The sequence below is a fragment of the Antechinus flavipes genome, chromosome X, assembly GCF_016432865.1.
Source record: "Antechinus flavipes isolate AdamAnt ecotype Samford, QLD, Australia chromosome X, AdamAnt_v2, whole genome shotgun sequence".
In the NCBI taxonomy this organism is placed as follows: domain Eukaryota; kingdom Metazoa; phylum Chordata; class Mammalia; order Dasyuromorphia; family Dasyuridae; genus Antechinus; species Antechinus flavipes.
In genome coordinates this window covers 79,776,063-79,797,810 of record NC_067404.1, presented here as the reverse complement: position 1 = coordinate 79,797,810, position 21,748 = coordinate 79,776,063, and the positions used below count along the sequence as shown (strand labels likewise).

General features: G+C 50.3%; 1 protein-coding gene across 1 annotated transcript in view; it reads right to left on the bottom strand.

Moving 5' to 3' along the window:
• The window catches only part of TRPC5 (transient receptor potential cation channel subfamily C member 5), a 79,617-nt gene extending 60,005 nt beyond the window's left edge, over window positions 1–19,612 (bottom strand). The window contains exons 1-2 of the mRNA XM_051968152.1: window positions 19,235–19,612; window positions 7,548–8,069 (exon numbers count right to left, since the gene is read on the bottom strand). Coding sequence (XP_051824112.1) covers window positions 7,548–8,069; window positions 19,235–19,612 — 900 coding nt within the window. The remainder of the gene's footprint in view (window positions 1–7,547; window positions 8,070–19,234) is intronic.
• Between the last annotated feature and the right edge of the window lie 2,136 nt (window positions 19,613–21,748).

The window sequence follows — 21,748 nt, the reverse complement described above, 5'->3', positions numbered from 1 at the left end:
AAAAGTGAATGTTAAAAATGTCTTAACATGTAATTGAGAAAAATAATACAATTTTTAAAACTATATTGAAAAACTCCAGCACGTTGAGTGAATCCCTGTGGTGAACTAATGGCAGGACGCGGACCAAGAGGGACAAGCATCTCCCTGTAGTATGTTGTTGGGTATACTCATGTTGGGTATTTGAGGTATTCAAGGGATCAGGATGAGGCTGATGTTGATTTTTGAGGCTGGGAACTGTTGTTGGAAGAAGTCATTTTCCCAAGAAAGGCTCATTCTATATTTCACTGTCACACCGACCCCTCTTCGCCCTCGGGTCTGAGTCTATTTAGCCATCAGGGCCTTGAGAATATGCCTGCTGGTTGACCCCGGCTTGACAAAATACTCTGGAGGGATAAATCGCACGGAGCTCTAGCCGAGGTCCCCTACATGTGGGATCTTCGGACTAGAGAATCAGTTTAAGCCACAACCGTCCCCACCAAGGGGCAGGTCTACTGGCTCTGTCGCAATGGTGGCAGCCGTCACAGCTCTGGGTTTGGGACCCGACCTGGGATTGGGTAGGGGATGACTATCCGAGGGGCCAGGACCAATAGGGCTCTGTAGAGCTTGCTGATTTGTCTCTGTTTTTATGTATCCTTCAATAAAGCCCATGGCAGCGAACCGACAGCAAATGTGGCCCATCGTGACGAGCCATTAGAATTCTCCGAATCCTGGGCCAAGCTCGGCTTTAATTTGAAACCAACTCTTTCCCGAGATGCTCCCTTCCTCCTGCGCTAGGATGCTCTGTTGCTGGGGGGAGGCAACAAGCACACGAGATCTTTCTTTGAGCAGCTGGTGTATTCAAATGTGGCTTTTTCACTTGGCGAGAGTGTCTCTTTGGGAATGGCATCCTCCTCCCTGACATTCAGAGACTGGAGGCCTCCTTTGACCTTTGGGAGCAGGTAACCTCAGTCATGTGGCCATGAACGGGCTCCTGATATGATGGACATCCCGCTGCTCCAATAGGGAGCTTTGGAAGACATCTTCCCTTTTGAAGGAGGATCCCCAGAATCTTTGGGGCCCCCTGAGGCATGCCTAAAGAGGAAGCTCCACTCTAACACCCCCGTGGACAGTTCAGCTTCTGCTGAAAGCCCTTCAGGGAGGAGGAGCTTGTCACCTCTCTAAGATGCATCAGACGGGAAAGTTTTCTGTGCATTGAAAATGGCACTAGGATGGTGAGCTCTATGCATCCCACCCTCATCTCTCTCCTGAACTCTAGTTCCACATTCCCAGCTGTCTGCTGCACCATGTCTGGTCGATCTCTCGAATACAACACTAGGCGTATTTTTTCACTATGATCCAGTACTCCCTCCCTCCTTCTCCCCTGCCCCAGTTGGGTACGTTGGACGAGACGTGGTCAAATCTGGCCGGAAGAAAGGCTTCTGAGTAACAGGAGCTCTCCAAAAGTCCAGTGGGCTGCCCTGAGAGGTGGCGAACATCCTTTTGCTGGTGTAAATCCCTAACCTGGGGTCTACGCTAAATGACCTACGCTTTCCTTTCCAGCTCAGCGATGCCGTGAGCTGAAATCTGCCTCCGAAGCTTCCGCCCCCTGCCTAAATTCTGCTGGCCTGGGGCCCGACACAGCAAGCCCACTCCATCTCTTGCTCTTTGCTGGTGTTTTGAAAGCCCCAGCCCCGTGCCAAGCTGAGGCCTTTCTCTCAGCCAGACAGCTGAGCTTGTGGAGATCGGGGCCTAGGGCTACCAGAGCTGCCGAGAGCAGTTGTCAAGCTGGCATACGGGGTGCCTCAACTCGAGGCGTCTCACAGATGTGTCCGCGGCCCCAAGAGGACACAGCAAGCGGAGCTCGGGGGAGTGCTTCACATGTGGTTGGAGGAAAGGCTGGGGAAGGGGAAGCAGGCTATGGAGATCAGGGTCTCAGAAGGTCTCCTGAGTCCTCCAGCTCTCATGGGGAGCTCCATCGGCAGCTGGAGCCTCTGGAGGCTGGAGGCTGCCTCTATATCTCAGCAGCCTCAGAGCCATCCCCAGCAAAATAAAGATCTTTCCAGGAGGCCAGAGCTCAGCCCGTGGGCCTGTTTGTAACTGCATTGAGCTATCTTTGCAGCTAAGATGACTCCAAGACTATTCTGATCCTCACTTAGGGGTCAGGCCTCTACCTTTCGGGACTCTGCTCCTTCACGGTCCACCTCGGCACTCAGGGCTCCGGGATCTGGATACCTCTCCAGCCTCGGTCTGGGACTCTGCACAAGCCAGATGTCTATCTTCCTAGCCCTCCTTTTTGTCTCCCCGTTTCCATGGCCCATGCCCTCTGTCTCATGGGAATACATCTCACGACAGAGCAGCTTAATCATGGCTCATTTCCTGGCTGAGCTGGAGAATCTTCAGAGGTCCCAGAGAATGGGGATGGGGTCTGCCCCCCAAGATTGTGGCTAGCTGCTTTGGGAGAGCCACCCGTGACCACGGCAGCATCGCGAGCAAAGTAAGGTTCAGGCTGAGCGGTTGGGGAGGGAATTTCCTAGCCCCCCGGCTCTTTCCTCCCTAGGAATCAGGAGAAGCAGCTCCACAACACAGCTCTTCCCCCTGCTCTCAATCACTTAAACACTGGTCATGAACACTTAAATGTCACATCCTATAACAGGCAAATGGCACATCACACACTTTTCTCAAGGCAAAGGTTTGTTTGCTGCCTTGTGGGGTGGGTGTTGAGAGGGGAATAGAAGCTTCAAGGAAATTCTCAGCTTATTCCTGAGCTACCCCCACCGCCACTCCCAATCGGGTCTAAACGGCTTTGGGGAAACCCAGACCCCTGCCGGCCTCCTGCCGGGCAGGACCGGAGACGTGTGGACCGAGCCAAGGGGTGGCAGGGCTCCTGCTCTCCAAATGGGGCGAAAGGCCAGCCAGTATAGGGGGCAGGGAACAGGCGGGCTCCCCTACTGGTGGCAGGGCCCTAGCAGCCAGGCCATCCAAAGACTCATTTGCAAGTCTCCCGCATGAAGGCCTCTGCTGCCTTGAGAGGCCTTCAGTTACTTCTGTGCACCACAGTAACTCAGCAGAAAGCCCACAAAGCCACAGGAATCGGCTCTCTGCTTCCTTTCTCACCTGCCCGTTCCCTGACGTGCCCTGGTGGAACGGGAGCACCAGAGCTGAGGCAGAAAGCTAGCCATCCCTTTAAAAGCTTGAAGGACACACCTATTGCAAGTACCTGTGTGGCTGAGAGTGGAATTTCTCTCTTACAACATGGAAGAAAGAACATGAATGAGATCACATTCAGAAAAGACCCTTCTTCCCAATTCCATGTCACATTTCCATCTCAAAAGAGCCCCAGAATAGCCGAGAAAAGTCTGAAAAATGGGACACTTCTTTATATGCAAATCTAGCACCGAATGATCGGGGCAGCCAGCACCACCCCCTAGTTACTGGCCACGTTTTATGGGCAAGGCACCCAAACGCAGAAGGCCCGGACCTTTCTGAGATGGCTAATACGTGGCTGACCTTTCAAAGGGCCGGAGAAACGTGAATCTATGTAAACAAAGGAGGTCATATGGGAGATGTTACTAGAGGCCGGGAGGGGAGAGGGGGAGACTGAGAAGACTTTGGGGAGGAGGAGGGCATGGGACATGGGTTTTGAAAGATGGCACCTCCCAGACTCATAGGTGATGTGGGCAAAGACCAGGTAGTCGGCAATAAGGAAAAAGAGGAGCATTTCCACTGGACCGGATGCTAAATGCGTTTTACAAATATCATCGCAATGATCTTCACAATAATCCCATGAGCTTCAGGGTATTATTCGCCCCATTTTACAGTTGAGGAAGTTGAGGCAGAGAGAGGTGAAGTGACCTGCTCGGGGTCACTCGGCCAGTAAGTGTCCGAAGCCAGATTTGAATTAGGTCTTCCTGACTTCGGGCCTAGTGTTCTATGGACCGTGGCTTCGACTGGCTCTATTGATTTCACTCTCATTCCCAGAGCGTGACAAAGAGTAGTACATAGGTAGGGATGGTCCATTAGGAAGAAGACAGCCGGATGGGATATGAAATGTACTCTGGGCTAAGCTAGAGGCTGTTGGCCACAGGAGTCTGCCTTGGCTAATTACATGATCGGGACAGACCAACCTCAGGATGTCATCCTACTGGGCACAGGCAGTTCTTGAAATACACTCCAGGCAGTATCCTGTTCCAGTTAGGGGCAGGGGCAGGGGGCCATTAACCCCGGGGAGCCGCCAAGAAGTCAGCAAACCCATGCTTGAGATCCAGAGCAGAGTGCTGACCCGGGAGTCAGAGGACCTGAGTTCAAATTCCAGTCCTTCCACTGACTTTGTGCGGTGACCTCCCTTGCGGAATGGGGACGCTAGGGGTCCCTTCCAGCTCGTTTTCTGCAGCGGCAGCTCAGAACTCTAGGTTTGATTGTACAAACGCACACGTGTGTATCTATATACCTGGGGATACGTGTGTACCTGTGTGTATGTGTGCATGCAAATGTGTGTGTGCGCTCATGTGTGCATACACGTGTGTGCCCAAGTGCCACAGGCACTCGTGTGGATTTTCAAAGGTCCCCTGGGAATGCAAGGGAGGATCTGGAGCCTCCAGCTACCGTGTTGCCTTTGTTCTGAAGATTTCCAAGCAGGAATGGCCTGAATTCTGGGTACATATTAAAGGTTTCATTGAACTGAATGGGCCATTAGGCAAACAATATGGAAAAGGAGCTCTCAACCCCTGAGTGACTTGAAAAATCTTGATTGCTCCCAAGCTGTGACTTTCTGAGCCAGGTTTCACCCACAAGCGAGCAAAGGCTGTTTGAGAACTGCTCGAACAGGAGTCGTGGCAAAGGCCGGGGGGAGAAGAGCTCAGAACGAAACTACAGCAGGTGGAGTCAAGACTGGTTCGTCACTTAGACCATCCCCGCTGATTAGCTGAGTCAACCCTCTTCCCGAACTACTCTCCAAACTGCCTGCATCTTCTCCCAGTGTTCTTCCCCTGGTTCCTAGTGAGAGCTTTAGGGGAGGAGGCTCAGAATATTCCCAAGGGCCAGGCTGAGCGGGGCACAGGAATAAGGGGATCCCATTTCTTGCCAGCCGATAGATGACCCCGGGCGGAAGTACGCTCCGACCCCTTCGCCAAGGCTCGAGGCTTTGATTGCACTGAAAAGTGGTCGGGGAATCTTAAACCACATGAAATGGACCATCGATTGAGCAACCGAGCATCTCTTCTGGGCAACTTTCCATTTCAACTGGCCCCTGGGGTGAACATGCAATATGTGCTTAAAAACTGCTGGTAGCAAAAGCACAAAAATCTCCATGGTATAGCTGCCCAGGGAAGGTGACTGCCTAAGACTGAATGTCTTCTTTGGAATTGTCAGCACAATCCAGGAAAAGAAGCTTTTTCCACCTTTGACCCAGTCACTTCATCCCAGTGAAAGAAGATTAGGGTCAGAGCTGGTTTTTTTTTTAGCTGGAGGGATTGTGTCTAGGACAAGAGGAGAAACAGCCTCCGGGGTTCAGGAAGCTTGATGAGGAGCAACAGAAGTTCCATGAGTAGGAACTTCCACTTGAAGATTCACGAGTGGGAACTTCCACTTGTGGAAGCGTCATGTGTAGTAGCCTGGCACACGGTAGGCGTTTAATAAATGTTTACTGACTGGTAGAGCACAGGGAGAAAATGGAGCTCAGGACCATCTTGGGAAGCTGTGAAAACTGAATTCAGAAACATACTCATAGGAGAAAGTAAGGCCAGATTCTGGAACTGTACCAGACAGGGATAACGAGGGTCAGAATTCAGGTTAAGGAGCATTCAGATGTGAGAAAGACCAACGGGGGAGAAGGTTGCTGAGGGTTGGAGGGAAAGGAATATAGGCTAGATTAGTCCCCGTTCAGCAAAACAGAGTAAATGCTGCTTGGTGGGATTGATTAGATGTTAAATGTTTTAGCTCTGCAAAGAGTATACATAGTTATAGGGGTCTTCTTACACCAAGGGAAGGAGAATCGGTAATCTAGAATGAGTTCCCAGGTGGCTCAACCTCTCAGATTCCAGTTCCTATAGACTTCTATCACCCACAGCTGTCCCCAGGGCATGGGAATGAATGCGGGCCGCTGAGCTGGGCCGTGACCTCTAAGGGCACTAATGTGGCTAAGGTTGATCATTCTCTTAGTGAAGTTATGGGCAGCGAGTTTGGGCAGAACCCATGGATAAGTATTTGTCAGTTTGGAGTTGAGAAGATGACTTGAGATATCATATTCTGCAAATTTGCAAAGGTGATTAAAAAGAAATAAAAACTACAACTGTCGGTGAGGCTGTGGGAAGATAGGTACATCGATACATTGTCGATGCAGCTATAAATGATAAGCCAATCATTCTGAATATCAATTTGGAATGATGAATGAAAAGTGATTCAATCGTCTCTTTCCTTTGACTCAATGGTCCCACTGTTGGGCAAATACGCCAATGGAATCAGATAGAAACAAAATACTGGTAATAAAGGAGGGAAAGAGTGAGCCCCTGTCAGCTGGAGAATGGCCAAGCAAACCACGGCATGTCAACGTACTTGAATCTTGTTTTGCAATTAGCAATAAGAAATTACGAGGACTTTGGAGAGATGGCGGAAGAGCAATGTGAAAAGATGAGGAGTGAAATAAATGGCTTGGAAAGAACAATATTTCAACATCTACACCGAAAAATGAGTCTGAATGGCTAATGAAACGTATCTCCTCCCCGCAGAGGAGGAAAGTGGGGGACATCGAGGGAGGAACCCTGTGTACACTGTCCAATGGAGTCAGCTCCCAAATGTTTGTACTGAATCATTCTCCTTGTCAGTATGGCTCCCTGAAATGGCCAGAGCATCACTAATGCATATAACTTTACCCAGACTTACTGCTCTCTACAAACTACCTTGAAGTCCTAAATAAATATACCCATCCCCTATCTGTCCCACATCCTTTGATGTCCTTCGAAGAGATGGCTTTTCCTTTTGACCCCTCCTGCAAATAGTCATTTTGAGCCTGGCTTTGCTTGCACACAAGGATTCAGAGAGTGGGGACTCATGAGTGCTTGGGGGTGATTTGCCCTGAGCTGGAGAGGGGGCAGGCATCAGGACAGTTGGCAAAGGAGCTCTGGGCTGGTCCCAAGCAGTAAGAACCAAGCGACACCTCATCAGGGGCTAGGAAATGCTTGAGACTAAAGCAGTCCCTTGGAAAACACCATCCCAGGTGGAGCCCAAGGTGGGCCTCCAGGGAGAGCGGTAGCAGAGCTGCTGCTCTGGGCACAGATGTTGCTTCTAGAACAAATGGGATCATCTGGGTGGGATGGGTAGCAAGGCTTCAAGTTCATTGGGATTATTGTCATGAGGTGGCCCTGAGCAGGTGGCAGAGGGTAGGGCCTGAGAAGTGAGAGGACCTGGCGAGGTCGGGTCAAGAAGTTCAGAGGACACGGCTCAATCCTCAACCCGGAGCGTGAACGCTTTGGGAAGGCCCTGGCAAGATAATGCATATCGGCCTTCTGGGCAGCTCACAGAAACCTAGCGGGACCCAGGGGTCCCTTCTCCTGAGGGAGAAGGGGGTTTCTTACCTCTTTCTGGTGATACTTGATCGCAACCTTCAGCTTGGCCAAGTCATGGCACTTCTGGGGGTCGAGGTCCTCGGTGTGGTCATCCCGGTGGTTCAGGATGATCTCCAACTCGCGGGAGCTCCGAGCCTGGTCCAGGAGGTCTTTGGCAAAGCGCTTGCACTGCTGGGAGAGCTCCTCGTACTCGGCCTTAAACTCATTCTCCACCTTGCTGAGCTCCTTGAGCTCCCATCCGAGGCGGAAGGCCGTGAGGATGGGATCCTCGCTGGACAGGGCGATGAGCGAGGGGCTGGCCAGGGCCTTGTAGATATTGAGGCGCGAGCGAGAGTGCCGCAGGCTGTCCACCTCCGAGCTGGACACGCACTCCACGCAATTGCAGCGAATCTGGTGGGGCCGGGGGATGGTGACCCGGCGTTGGACAAGCAACTTGATGATCTCGTAGTTGTTGGTGTGGGCGGCCAGCATGATGGGTGTGATGTCTGGGGTGAACTCGGAGAACTGGGCATCCATCATCAGAGTGGGGACCTGGGTCAAGACACAAAAGCGGCAAAAGGTAAGATAGAGACTCCATGAGGGAGGCACGTGTTCAATGAGGGGCCAGAGTGGGCTGGTGAATGATGTCTGTTTGTGGGGTGTGTGGAAGGGGGTGACTTTGCACTTATATTTTACCATCAGTAAAATGGACACAAACCTCAAAAGTCAACCGGTATTCTATGGTCGCCTACCACTAGTGAAGTACCGTGTCCCGCTATGGTGGACGCCATCTTCCCCAGTTCTGTTTGCTATTGATATGACCTTAAGCAAAGCCCTTAATCACTCTGAGCCTCAGTTTTTCCATCTCTCAAAGGGGCTGTGCTCCTAGGAGAATCTTACTCCATAGGTTGAAATCACGGGCTACACAGCTGCAAGGTCCATCTCCTTCCAATGTTCTTCCCGGAAGAGGACACGGCTCTCGGACCAGAGAAGGGAAGGGGGTTAACACCGTATGCTTCCTTGGTACTTTAAAGTCCAGCTTCTTAAACTATAAGGCGCAAGCCCATAGGGGACCTTGAGAAATTGTGATTTATTCTCAGTAAATGTTTGATTTGTAACCATTTTTATCTACCTAGGGACACAAAAATTACTTGGGGGAAAAAGAGTCAGAGTGGAAAAAGTTGAAGCCACAAGACTTCTTAAAATATTCTTAAATGTTGCCCATTCCTCACTCCTTTTCCCTGGAGAAATTTTCATGTGACCCTGGGTATACTGGGATATAAACTATGGATCATGGTCACTAAGGGCCCCAAGTAGCAAAGCTTGCACTTGGCCATGGCTTTCCTCCCCCCGGCAGGCCCTCCTGGATGCCAGGAGAAGTCCTTTTGGGGTTCTCATTCCCCTCCTGGTACCTGATTTTGGTGTCTGTCCCTGGTTCCAGCACAGTGCCTAGCACGTAGCAGTTGTTTGGTATTAAGTTATTAGTATGTTAGTATTCGTTATTATCAGTTATTATTAGAAGACCAATCCCAAGGCGGGAAGTTTGGTTCCCCATAGGAGAAATGACCGTGGCAGGTCCAGGGCTGGAGCTCTCCTTTCATGTCTCTCAAATTAGGCCACGGATAGGACTGTCTGCTCCCTCGGTGCACAGGGCCAGCTCCGAGACTGCCAGCACCCATTTGGGGGTCAGATTGGGGTCAGGCGGGGAATTGGATTGGATTCTTTTCTAATGTGGTTTGCTTTCTCTTAGGCTTCCAATGTCACACCGTGTGCTCCCGGCCTCCCATTAGAAATTGAGTTCTGGGAAGAAACAAGAATATTGTGTGCAGGGAAGGGGAGGAGGCGGCAGGCTCAGCTATTAAACTGCTTTAACGTTGTTTGTGGCCCATGTCGGGAGCGGTTCTGGGCAGTGGGGGGGATCAGAGTGGGTTGACTGGCAGAATGGATGGAGAGTGAGGTTGAGGGTGAGACCCTTCCTTTTCAGCCTCTTTCTGGGGCTGGGGGGGCCTCTGGGAGTGGGTAGGTTCCATGGGCATCTGGCCAGAGCAGTGGGGCTGACATCATCCTCTCCACCCACAAGGCCACCCAATAAAGCCAAAGGTCAGTGTTCTCTCAAACCACAAGGAAAGGCTGTGGAACTTTCGCTCCGTGTCTTGGGAATCGAGACTGATGACATATGTGAGCTTTGTTTGGTCTCGATCTGTTCCTCTCAACAGTTAAAAGAGCTTTCTGCGTGAACTACTATGGCTCAGCCTCTCCTTGGTGACTGCCAGTCCCGGTGAGTGGCCTGGGCCGCTAGGAGGGCACCATCCCCGAAGCTCTGGAAGAAGGGGCTGTAGGATTTAGCGATCACATTCAAATTTAATCAGCATTTAGTAACTGCTTACTACTTGCCAGGCTCTGTACTAATTGTTGGAATACAAATAAGGAAAAAAAAGGACATACTCTGCCTTTAAGGACTTCACAATCTAATTTGCTGTCGTCGTTCAGTTGTTGGACTCGGCAGAGATACTGGAGTGCTTTGCCAGTTCCTCCTTCAGCTCATTTTACAGAGGAGGAAACTGAGGCAACCAGGGTGAAGTGACTTGCTGAGGGTCACACAGTCAGTAAGTGTCTGAGGCTGGATTTGAACTCAGGTAGAGGAGTCTTCCTGACCCAGTGTTCTGTGCACTATGGCACCCCCAGCTAATCCTAACAATCTGTTGTTGTTTGTCCTTCCTTCTCAAAGAGGCCCATGACATCAGGGAGGAGATGTCATGATGTGCCGGTAAATCGGACTGAAGTGGGGAAGAGCTGGGCAAAGTCACCGGCGTCACTTTCCCCTCCAAAGCCCTCTGGGACCAGTGGTTGGAGAGAGATCAGGTGGCCCTAGAGGTGACCCTGAGAACGAACAAACGGGGAAGACAATACACAAAGAGAAGCTGGAAATGGGTGGGTGAGAGTGGGCGTGGGGGGTATGAGACCAATCGAACCACCAACAGAAGGTGCAAAGTCCAGTTCTGCTCTCTGTGACGGAAGGCTCTAGACAGTTGGGTGTGCCACCCTCCGTCAGGGGAGAGGACGTTGTGGGTGGGGGCGGGGAGATGAGATGGGCGGGGGGGTGGGGGAGCAGGAGGGGGGATGATCCCGATTGGCCGACGCTGGGTTAAGGGTTTCTGCTGATCTGCTTATCCCGGGAAAGGCGGCCTGCTCTGTGGGGTTGGGAGCTGGAGTTCAAAGCCAGACTGCGAGGAACGAGGAGGGAATGGGGGTGAGCGTGTGGGAGGAGGTGGAGACACAGCGTGGAGATGACTTTTTCCCGAATCTCTGCTGTGACAAGGAGACAGCTTGGGAGGATGGCAGGGTTGAGGGAGGGGTTTTAGGGATTGAGAAGGCTTGGCTGGGTTTGTAGGGAAGGAGGCAGCAGAAAGGAAGAGCTTGGAGATGAGAGGGAGGGGAAGAGCAAGGAGGGGGCTCCCGTGGGGGACAGACTAGCCTCCGATAAGCATTCTCCAGCGCCTGCTGTGTGCCAAGCATGGTGCTATCTACTGGAGATGGCAGCGGGTCACTCAAGGGACGTGGCCATTTCTCTGGCTTAGCCGGCTGCCCTCATGAACTGTGTCAGCCATGTCTCCCTCCCGTCCCATCTGTGGACCCCCTTCCCTTCAAACATATCTGGCTGGTGTCTCCTTTGGATGGGGCTTGCCTAGCCCTCCCTCTCCACCTCCCTGTGTGTGTGTGTGTGTGTGTGTGTGTGTGTGTGTGTATACACTGTCTCCTGGACTGAATCAGGACCTTTGCTCTTCTTTCTCTCATTCTCTCTCTGTCTCTGTCTCTTCTCAGTCTCTGTCTCTGTCTCTGTCTCTCTCTTTATACACACACACACACATGCACACATATACATATATGCACATGGACACTGTCTTCTCAATTGGATCAGGAGCTCTTCTCTCTACTTCTCCCTCCTAATCTATATCTCTATCTTTATATATCTCTATCCATCCATCCATCCATCCATCCATCCCTCTATCTATCTAATCCATCCATCTGTCTGTCTGATTCATCCATCTATCTATATGCATGGACACTGTCTTCTCAATGAGATCAGGAGCTCTTCTCCCTCCCTCTCTTTCTCTCTCAATCTATATCTCTATCCATCCATCCTTCTGTCTGTCCTGTCCTACCTCTATCTATCTATCTATCTATCTATCTATCTATCTATCTATCTGCATGGACACTGTCTTCTCAGTCAGATCAGGAGCTATTCTCTCTCCCTCTTAATCTATATTTATATCTTTACATATCTTTACATCTATTTATCCATCTATCCATTTATCTATCTATCTACCTATCTATCTATCTATCTATCTATGTACATGGACACTGTCTCCTCAATGAGCTCCGGGACTCTTCTCTCTCCCTCTCTTTCTCCCTCTTAATCTATATCTATATCTCTCTATATCTCTCTCCATCAATCCATCCGGCTGTCTGTCTAATCCATCTCTCTGTCTATCTATATACATGGACACTGTCTCCTCTACTGGAGGGGAGCTCCTGCGGTCGGATCTCAGGTAAACATTGCACTGCCACTGCTACAGTGCCCCCAGCCCGTACAGGTCACGTTGATCTTTGGAAATCAACATTCATCCCGCTCTGTCTTTCATGCCGTCAGACTGAGCTCAGTATTTCAGAGAGCTTGCCCGGGGTCCAGCCCCTATCTTTTCTCCTGGAGTCACCAGGAAGCCCCTGCTGCTTTGTGGGCAGAGGACTGATGGGAACAGAGCCGTGATTTAGGAGCCGTGGTGGGGCAGCTGTGTGGAGGATGGAGCTATGGGAAGGATTGAATGGTAAGAGCTTTGCAGAGACCTACAGTCATTTTTCCTTGTGGAGGAGTGAGCAAATATTATGAGGAGAGAGAAAATATGGAAGGAAGGAAATCAGATTCAGCCAACACTCACGATAGATCGTGGTTATCTATTATTAATGATCAGCAATCCAAGCTGTCCGTAATGACAGAGCTAGAAGGGACCTCCGGTCCTGCGCAGCCCAGACCCTCGGCTCTGGGCCTGGAATCCCGTCCCATTTTACTGGGGCCCAGGACTCTGCTCCTCAAGCTCAGTATGGCCCATTACTACTCTGATATTGACCACTGCCTGATTGCTCTCCTGGCCCCATCGGGCTGCCTGACTTTCTGGGCACTTCACAGATTGGTCTCTGTACCCATCCCCTGGCAAAGATGCACCCCATGGATACTGGCCACCTGCTAAAGGCCCTCCAGCCTACCCTTGCCTGGGCACGGTTGCCAATTAGAAAAAAACCAGCCTTCCATGCTGGGCAGTGTCCAGTTGTGGGCAGTGTGGGCCCCTTGCTCCTTAGGGTTTGGTTCTTGCTCGCTGGCTATTCCTCAGAGGTAGGGATGGGGCTGCTACTCACCAGAGCTTCCCCTTGCTCCCCATGTGGCCATATCTGCTCAGCCCTAGCTTTTAACCTCACTGTCAGCTCCTTTAAGACTTTCTTTTCTTTTCTTTTTTTGGCAAAACCAGGGTGGTTTGGTGGAAAAAAAGTGTGGAACCCAGATTCAGGAGGCTTGGGTTCAAAATCACTCTGCTACCCATATGTGTGACTCTGGGAAAGGCATTTCCCTTTTTAAAAAAAAATTCTCATCAGGTCCTCTAGGTCCCCAGCTTGGGTCCTGACATGAGATTGGACCAGATGACCTTTAAGGGCCTTACTAGCTCTGGGCCTTATGACCTCAATGGTGGCTGAAAGCTACCTTTCATTTCTTCCAAAGCAGCAACATTCAGAGGTTTCTCACCGGGGACCCCATTTACTGAGCTTTGCCTTCCGGGATCGGCCTTTGGGAAACGTGGCCCCGGTCTAGGCGGCTCTCAGAAGGCCTTGGTCCTCCCTGAGCACAGCTCTGCTGTGGTAAGCCCCCTCCGAAGAACAAACAAACGAATAAACAAAGAGCACAGCCTAACTTCTCAGACCTCGGGCCACCTCCGGGTCTCGGCTCAGCTCACTGAGATGAGCAGGCAATTTGGAGGAACACAATGATCGAGATGAAATTACTAGATTGATAAAAAAAGCACATCCTGTTGACAAGTTGCATTTGTGACTAACCCTGCCTGTGCTCAATGCTTAATGTATTGACGTCAGTTGTGACAGGTCCTCCCCCTGCTCATTTAGGCCCGGACCATGGGGCTGAGCCCCAGCGAGGGTCTGCGTAAGTTTTGGTGACCTCCTGTATTTACTCATCTATTTCCCCTCTACCACCTCATTTAAAAAATCAAAAGAAAATGTTTTCCCCACGTAATTTTCCTTCCTCTGATACCACTTATTTCTCGGCTTTGAAATAGCAGCTTTCCACCAAGCCAAGGTCAGTCTGTCCTGACCGTGGCAGCATGTACTCTTCCTCCTCCTCTTCCACCCTCGTATTGTTCCCTTGCCCCCATCCTACTTCCTGCCACCCGCCACCTAGTACCTACTGATCTCCCAGGATATTTCCAACACTTCCCAGAAGGCAGTGGGATGGTGGCAATTCCCCGGTCCTTCTTTGTAGGGAAGTCAACAAACATCAAGTGCTTGTTTGGTGTCGGGCACTGAGGTAAATGAGGTCCGTAAGGCATACAGAATGATACCCGTGAGCTCTGAATGTAAGTAACCCTCCACTGAGCCACCCAATCGGTTCTTTTGGGCCTCCACTCTGACCACATCACTCTCTCATTGGGAAAGTTTCAGAGGCTCCTCCTATTGCCTCCGGGCTCCCTCAGAACAAAATCCTCTTTTTGGCTCCCAACTGGCACCATGTCCCTCGCCATCAGACATTTCACATTCTATACTCAAGCCGGGCCACTTGTTCTTAACATGATTTTCCAGTTCCCACCACCACGCTTTTGCCAAGGCATACCTCTCAGCCTGGACCTGGAACGTCCTCCCTTCTCTCTCCCCTGCGTCCTAGCTTCTCTAGCTTCCTTCAAGACTCAGTCATGTCCTACAGAGGTCTTTGATGATCCCATGCTCCACCCCCTCAAACTCTTTACTATTTTTAATATGTGCCATCCCTTCTCCGCCCTTGCCTTGTCTTTGGATCCCTGAAACCTAGCAAAGTTCAGGCAAACAGTATTAACTCAATAAATGCTTGGTAGATGGATTTGTGAGGAAACTAAACTATCTCAACTGATCATTTTTAAGCAAGAATATCTCATGCTGGGAAGTGCTTAGAGATCACCTCCCAGAACCCCTTCCAGAATCATAGCTCATGTTACGGAGCCCTTCAAGGTTTTCAACAGTGTTCCTGTTTCAGTGAAGGACTGAAGGCCAGGCAGGTTCATTGACTTATTTGGAGCCATAGAGAACATGGCTAGTAGAGCTGATTCTAAAGTCAGTGCTCTGGCTGGCCTCAGTAGGAACCTGGCCTCAGACACTGTGAGACCCTGGGCAAGCCATTTCCCTTCTGCCTGCCTCAGTTTCCCCATCTGTACAATGTAGTCTGATGACTTCTAAAGTCCTTTCCAGGTCTAAATCTTTGATCCGGTTTTGTGATATAGAGAGATTATGAGCTCTGAAAGAATACCAAAAGGTAGAACTTAGCCACAAGAGCTGGAGCAACCAGAGAGAACTTCCTAGAAGAGGCAACACTTAGTCTGAACTTGGAAAGATGGCCTGAATTCAGAGCATTAGAGGAGAGAAGAGGAAGCTTGAGCAAAGGTATGGAGGCCAGAGGGAGGTCAATTGCATAACTCCATTGTAGTCGTTCTTAGATCCCTCCCACTGCGGAGCTTCTAATAAATGGCTCTATTCATGGACCTACCGACTTATTGGAAAGCAGACTAGTCTGGAAGTCTGAGGTCATGGGTTGGAGGTGTGGTTCCCACAGTTCCTAGCTGTGTGGCCTTGGTGGAGGGGGTGTGTGCATGTAGAGAGTCACAGATTCTTAGAGCCCCATTTCCCTCTTCTGTTAGATGGGGATGATTGATGCTCTGCTTCTCTTACTTCACCGTACACAGTTAAATACCGCTGACTCAATCCTTGCCAGATTGGCGATTGGGATAAATGACAAATGGGAAAAGGCTCATGAAAGGCCACTGGCAGGTGAAAAGAATCAGTTGCAATTAGCTGGGCCCCTCCTGAGAGGGACCAGCCAAGTCTAGCCTACTCAGTGACCCCGGAGAGCCAAACTGGCAGTTGGCTACCTAGTGGCTTGATTAGCTTCACAAGCCAGGCAAGTGGGGACCACCATGTTTTTAATGTGGCAAAGCCTGTTTGGTGACTGACTCGCTCTCAGCCGAATGGCAGAATGCCCGTCTCTCTCCTCTGTGGCACCTCCAGAGTGCCAGTGTGTGATAACTGGACTCCTAGCTGGATATCACTGTCCCAGTCCCAGGCTGGCTTTGGGGGAGCAACAGTGATTGGGAGAGGGAGAGGCTCCATTTTCAAGCCTGCCTTTGGCAATGGCACGGGTTGCTGATCCAGTGGGAGCAGCACTGGCCTTGGAGTTAGGATTTGGGTTGAGGATCCCGCCTTGGAGAACCATACTTTGTCTACAATTCTCCAAGAGGGTCCTTTGGCTTGGGTTCCCGTCAATTGTGACACTTGTTAGATAGCCAAGTCACTAACTTCTATGAGTCTCAGTTTCCTCATCTATCAACTGGGAATAATCGTAGCTCTTACCTCTGTAGTTGCCACCCTATTTTCTCCCCATAGTAAATTATAACTTCCTTGAGGTCAAGGACTTCTGGTATTTTTGTACTATAACCTAGCCCGGTGCCTTGCAAATTTTTTTTTTTTTTTTGCAGGGAGAAGTAAAGAGTGCTGGGAAATCCAGAATCATGGGAATTCATGTCTTGATGGGAAAACTGATGCATATTAGTAACAAGTCCATAACTTTGAGTTGCCTGGGCCCCTTGGAAGTTTGACGGGTGGTCCAAGTATGTGTCCATCAGGGTCCGACTTCAAAGCTGGCGTTTCCTGACTCCGAGATTGGCCCCTACCTCACAAGCACTTGTGGGACTGGCCAGGACCAAGTCTCGTTATATAGCCCAAGCCGTTCATGGCTTGCCATCCCGAGCAAGTGAGAGGCTCATCTCCGAGCCCACTGCTCCCTCTTTGAGTATAGACCTAGGCTACCATGGCCAAATTGAATCAGAGAACTGAAGTCATTCTCCACATCATTCTGGAATAAAGAACAGCTCTTGTCTGGAGATTTGGGCAACAGCCTTTTGAGAGTTTCCTCTCCACTATATAACTAGCTGCTTCCATTCTGGGCTTCTTCACTCGGGCATCAGCGAATCCCAGGGAAGGGAGAGAAACTTGTCTCCCTGATCCAGACAGCCGAGGGCAGTGTCTAGAAGGCCCCTTCCCCCAGTTCTCTGGCCCAGCCACACGTCATCTCTCTGCCATGGGCTCGGGATTACGCCAAGAATGGTACCTGAGTGTCTCAGCCCTGAAGCCTGCTGTTCTTTGGCAAACTCTCCACCATTCCTAAACAGAATAAAGCCTCGCTCGGTGGAGGTGTTGAGACAGCTTTGCTAGCACATCAGGGAAGTCGGTGTGGATGGGGAGCCATCTGTCATGGACAAATGAGTAAGGATGGCAGACTCCGGAGAAGGGGGGCACCGCGGGTGGAGGCAGACAACGCCAGCCTTTTCACACAGGTCTTTGAAGTCTGCCGGGCTCTGGCAAATTCAAAAGAATATAGGCTTCTTGACTGCAGGGATCAGTGGTGTTTCCCCACTACACCGTGGGAGGCACTAGTATGTACTTAATAAATGTTGATTGGATTTTGAACTGAATACTGAACGTTGACCCCCAAGACTAAGTTCTGCAGTCAAATAAGGGAGCCAGCTATGGTGGAGTAAGGACGGATGGTTGGCACTCAGCTTCCCCCGCACAAGGAAAAGCAAAGCAAGGGAGCAGTGTGCAGAGTGTGTGCTCTTTTTCCCTTCCTCTATCCCTCTCTCCTTCCCTTTCTCCTTCTCTCTCCCTCCCTCCTTCTCTTCTGTTTGTCTATCTCTCTCTGTATGTTTGTCTCTGTTTCTGTCTCTGTCTCTTTCCCTCCTTCTTTCTCTTTTCCTTTTTCTCTCTGTCTCCATCCTTTTCTCTTTACCTCAGTCTCTCTCTCTCCCTGTCTGTCTGTCTGTCTGTCTGTCTGTCTCTCTCACTTGCCCATCACTCACATTAAAAAAATGCTGACTGTGTGGCTTTGGACAAATCAGTTTGGGTTTCCTCATGCATAAGGTGAAGATGTCAGCCCAGATGCCACTAACTTTATTCCTGGGTCTAAAGGCCTTTCTTACCCAACATCTGACCTCTGTGACTGAATTTTAAGCTGGACTCACTCCATCAAAGGACCGCAGTGGCCATCTGGCTCGAGCCATCCCAGAACACCCTGGACAAGTCAGCCAAGCAGCCACTGAGTCTTGCCTTGAAGGCTGCATGAGGGAGGGCCCATTCCATGATGGGACGGCACTCACCGTGTCAAAGGTTTCCTTGACATTAGGCCCAAGTCTACCTCTCAGCAGCACTCCCATCAGCTGCCCTCTGGGGTCCGGCAGACTCCCTTTTCCTTGTGACAGTTCCGCAAATACCCAAAGAGTTCTCCCTCCCCGCTCCTATTGTTTTCAGGTTAAACATCCTCCTTATTTTCAATGATCCTCATGTGGCATGGCTTTAAGTCCCTCCGCCAGCCTGATTGGGATTCCCTGGACCTTTAACAATTCTGTTATTGGTTTTCCTATACAGTGGGACCTCAAACTGAATCAAATCCTCCAAGTGGGGTCTACTGAGGGCAGCTGATGGGGCAATCACCTTCTTATTTCTGGAAGCCGAACCTCTCTTCTTGTAGCCCCAGTTCCTCTTGTCTCGGGACCACTGACACTTCTCTACTTTCCTCATCCTCGTAATTTCCCTGAGAGCTTTGGGGCCAAGGAAGATCACTTCGCATGTGTGCACGATGCTGTTCACAGAAATTAAGGGGTGAGCCCTGGGCCACCACTAGCTAATAATCATTTATCAATTTCTTTATAGCTTCCAGAATCTTTGCCTATCCCAGAGTTCATTTGATTCCCTCAGTCGTCTCATGAGTAATGCAGAGCAGGTATTAGGATAGATGAGGAAACTGAGGCTGAGTGGAGAAGTGACTTTCTTAAGATCACACAGCTAGTTAGTGACAGAGCCAGGACTTGAACGCAGGTCTTTGCGCCATAATTAGCACAGTTCTAAACCTTGTCCTTAATGACCACCAAAATCTCTCTCCCAAAATGGCTCCTAAAGTCAATAGATAGAATGAGGTGGCTTGGTTTAACTTCTAGTGACCAGTTTTCAATCCAGAATTTCTCCCAGGTTTACCAAGTAGAAAGCTATGGAAAGACTGAGAACTTTGCCTAAGTGATAACTGGACGCTGCTGTGCCCCCGTTCCCAGCAGGCTTTCTCCCCCCCCCTCCCATCCTCTTGCAGCCTTGTCCCTAGGCCTGAGTTCTTTGGTTTCAGACTGTGGTGGCTGGTGACCAGCCAAGCTGCCTGGAAAGGCGGCTAAATGGTCACCTCCAATCTCAGCAGCCTTCCTCCTCAGAGTGAATAAATACCATGGGACATGTGTAAATGAGAAAAATTGGAGGAAATCAGAGAGGGGGAGGAGGAGGAAAGCAGCCAGGGCAACATGGCTGGGACCAGGCCTAGCCTGTGGCACCAAGCCGTAGCACGTACCCATCCCCTCCTCCCCTCAAGCCACCCTCACCTGTTTCTCTCCGCTGGGCTTTCGGTAGCTGAGCAGCAGCTCCACGGCCCCGACCACCTCCTTGCGGATGGCGTAGAGCAAGGCGTCGCCCACATAGACGCTGTGGTTCAGCAGCAGCTCCATGATCTCCAGGTTCTCATTTTCAATGGCGATGAGCAGGGCACTGCGGCCCAGGGGGTCCATGCAATTGATGTTTACGTTGTAGTAGATTTCTGCTTCGTGCAGGACCTGCTTCACGCTGGCGTAGTCGCCTTTCTCCACGGCGCTGAGGAAGGCCTTTTCCTCCGCGGAGAGCTCAGCCTCTGCCCGCACGATCTGCAGTGGGATGCGGTCCCGGTAGGGCGAGTAGTTCACCTTTTTGTAATAAAGTTGAGCCATGGTTCATAATGGCATGAACACCTGGGGGGGACAAAAAGGGAGAACAGACACGTGTTAAAGAGCCCCGGGCTCTCAAATGACCACGGGGGTGGGCACAGAGGGGAGGGAATATCTGGGGGCCGGCTGGTCACTGAGATTCTACGAGGTGATCGACTTAGAAGGGAAAGGGGCCTTCCCTCGTTTTACAGAGAAGAAAACTGAAGCCTTGCCCGGAGTCCAAGAGTGAGTATGTGGCAGAGGCCAGATTGTGTCCCAGGGACTCTGAGTCTAGGATCTTGGGATTCTACCCAGAATCTCTTGCTGGAAAAACCTCACTTATCTTTTCACTATAGAATCTCTACCCCCCCCCTTTCCATCTACAAAGAAATCAGGAAGGTGAGAAAGACCTTGTCATTGCAGCCTTACATTTCTTTTCCCCAACCAGAGTACACAATGGAAAACTACCAGCCAGGTCCCAGTCAAAGCTACAGAGCACTTAATGGTACCAGTTTCAGGAAGACAGAAAAGCTTTCGGGAGGGTCTGCTGTGTAAATCCTTGTTCTGGCCCCTAAGGAGCCCCAGGTACTTTGGGTACAGCACCTCCCAGTTACCCAAGCTTACAACCTCAGCAGTGTACTGATCTTCTTACTCTCCCATCCTGCCTGGAGCCAATCAGCTTCCACACTATGCTATTGCTCACATTTGACTCCTTCCCTTTACTCCTACGACCCAGATCACCTGAGCTCAAGCCCTCAATACCTTTCATTAAAATGACCCGTGGCCCATCTTGACTTAGTAACATTACAAGAGCCTTGCTTCTTCATCTGGGATCCAAAAGGGGGAACCGAACTGTGAAGTTGTTAGGATAATGTTAATTAAGCGAGGAACATCTAGCTGCCAGGCTCTTGTTCCCTTTGTAGTCTGGGAAAAGCAGCCATGCTCTAAGAGCCGGTCAGCCTGCCAGGCCAAGGAGCTCGGAGTCAGCCAGGCTCGATAAGCATTTATCAGGCATTGACTTGTTTTGTCTTTGTACCCCTGGTACCTAGGATGGAGCCCGGCACAGCGGAGAAGCTTACGTGCTTGCTGAAGAGAATGCTTTTTCTACCTCAAAATATGGTACTTGGAACAGCATTCCAGGTAGTCTGAACAGGACGGAGGACTCCAGGGTCATCTGTCTGACTGCTCCTTCCTAGTTCTCTCTGGCTTTCTCCGTGTCTCTCTCACCCAGACAGACTGACCTCTCTCCTCTCTGTTACCATAGCTTTAACTATCATCTCTATGCACGTCATTCCCAGACCTATAAATCCAGTATCTGCTCTGAGCTTTAGTCCCAAGTCACCAACTGTCTATTGAATATTCCCAACTAAATGTCCTGGAGATCTCCTAAACTCAATGTGTCTCACACTAGATTCATTTCCTTCCCCTTCTCTTTTTGTTGAAGGTGCCGCCATCTTCCCAATGTCCAACATGCATTATGAATACTTTCCCTCACCCATATATACAATCAGTTGCCAATCCGAGCTTCACACGTCCTCTTACATCTTACCCTTTCTCTCCACTCCCACAGCTCCCATCAGGCCCTCACTTCACCTCTTGCCAAAATGATTACAGCTACCTCCTAATTGGTCTCCTTGCCTCAAGTCTCTCCCCATTCCAGTCAAAGTGATTTTTCTTAAGCATGGATCTGACTGTGTGTCTCCTTTACCCAGACAACGCAAGTGGTCCAGCATGATCTTTATGAACCAAAGTCCCGGACTTTGATGTTAAAGCTCCACACACCCTGGCCCCATCCTTTCCACTTTATGTACCTCCTTCCCAAACTACCTTGGTTTTAGCCACTTTGCACAAGTTCTTATTTACTAGTTTCTTTTCATGCTGTGTATAATTTCACTATCTATTGCTCTTCCTCAGAATATAAACTCTTGCAAGCAGAAATGATTTCATTTTTTGTACTCATTTCCCTCGTGTCTAATGCTGGCACATAGTAGGTGCTTAATAAACACGATGGATTCACAATCTGCACCCTTATTCTTGATGCTTTGGCTCCATTAGGGAAGCCCTGAATCAAATTTCTTTTCCCAGAGACTTTTGGGGGGGGGGGGGCTATCGTTATCTTTACCCAAAGGGACACTCATGGAAAAGTCAAACCTGCTGGGT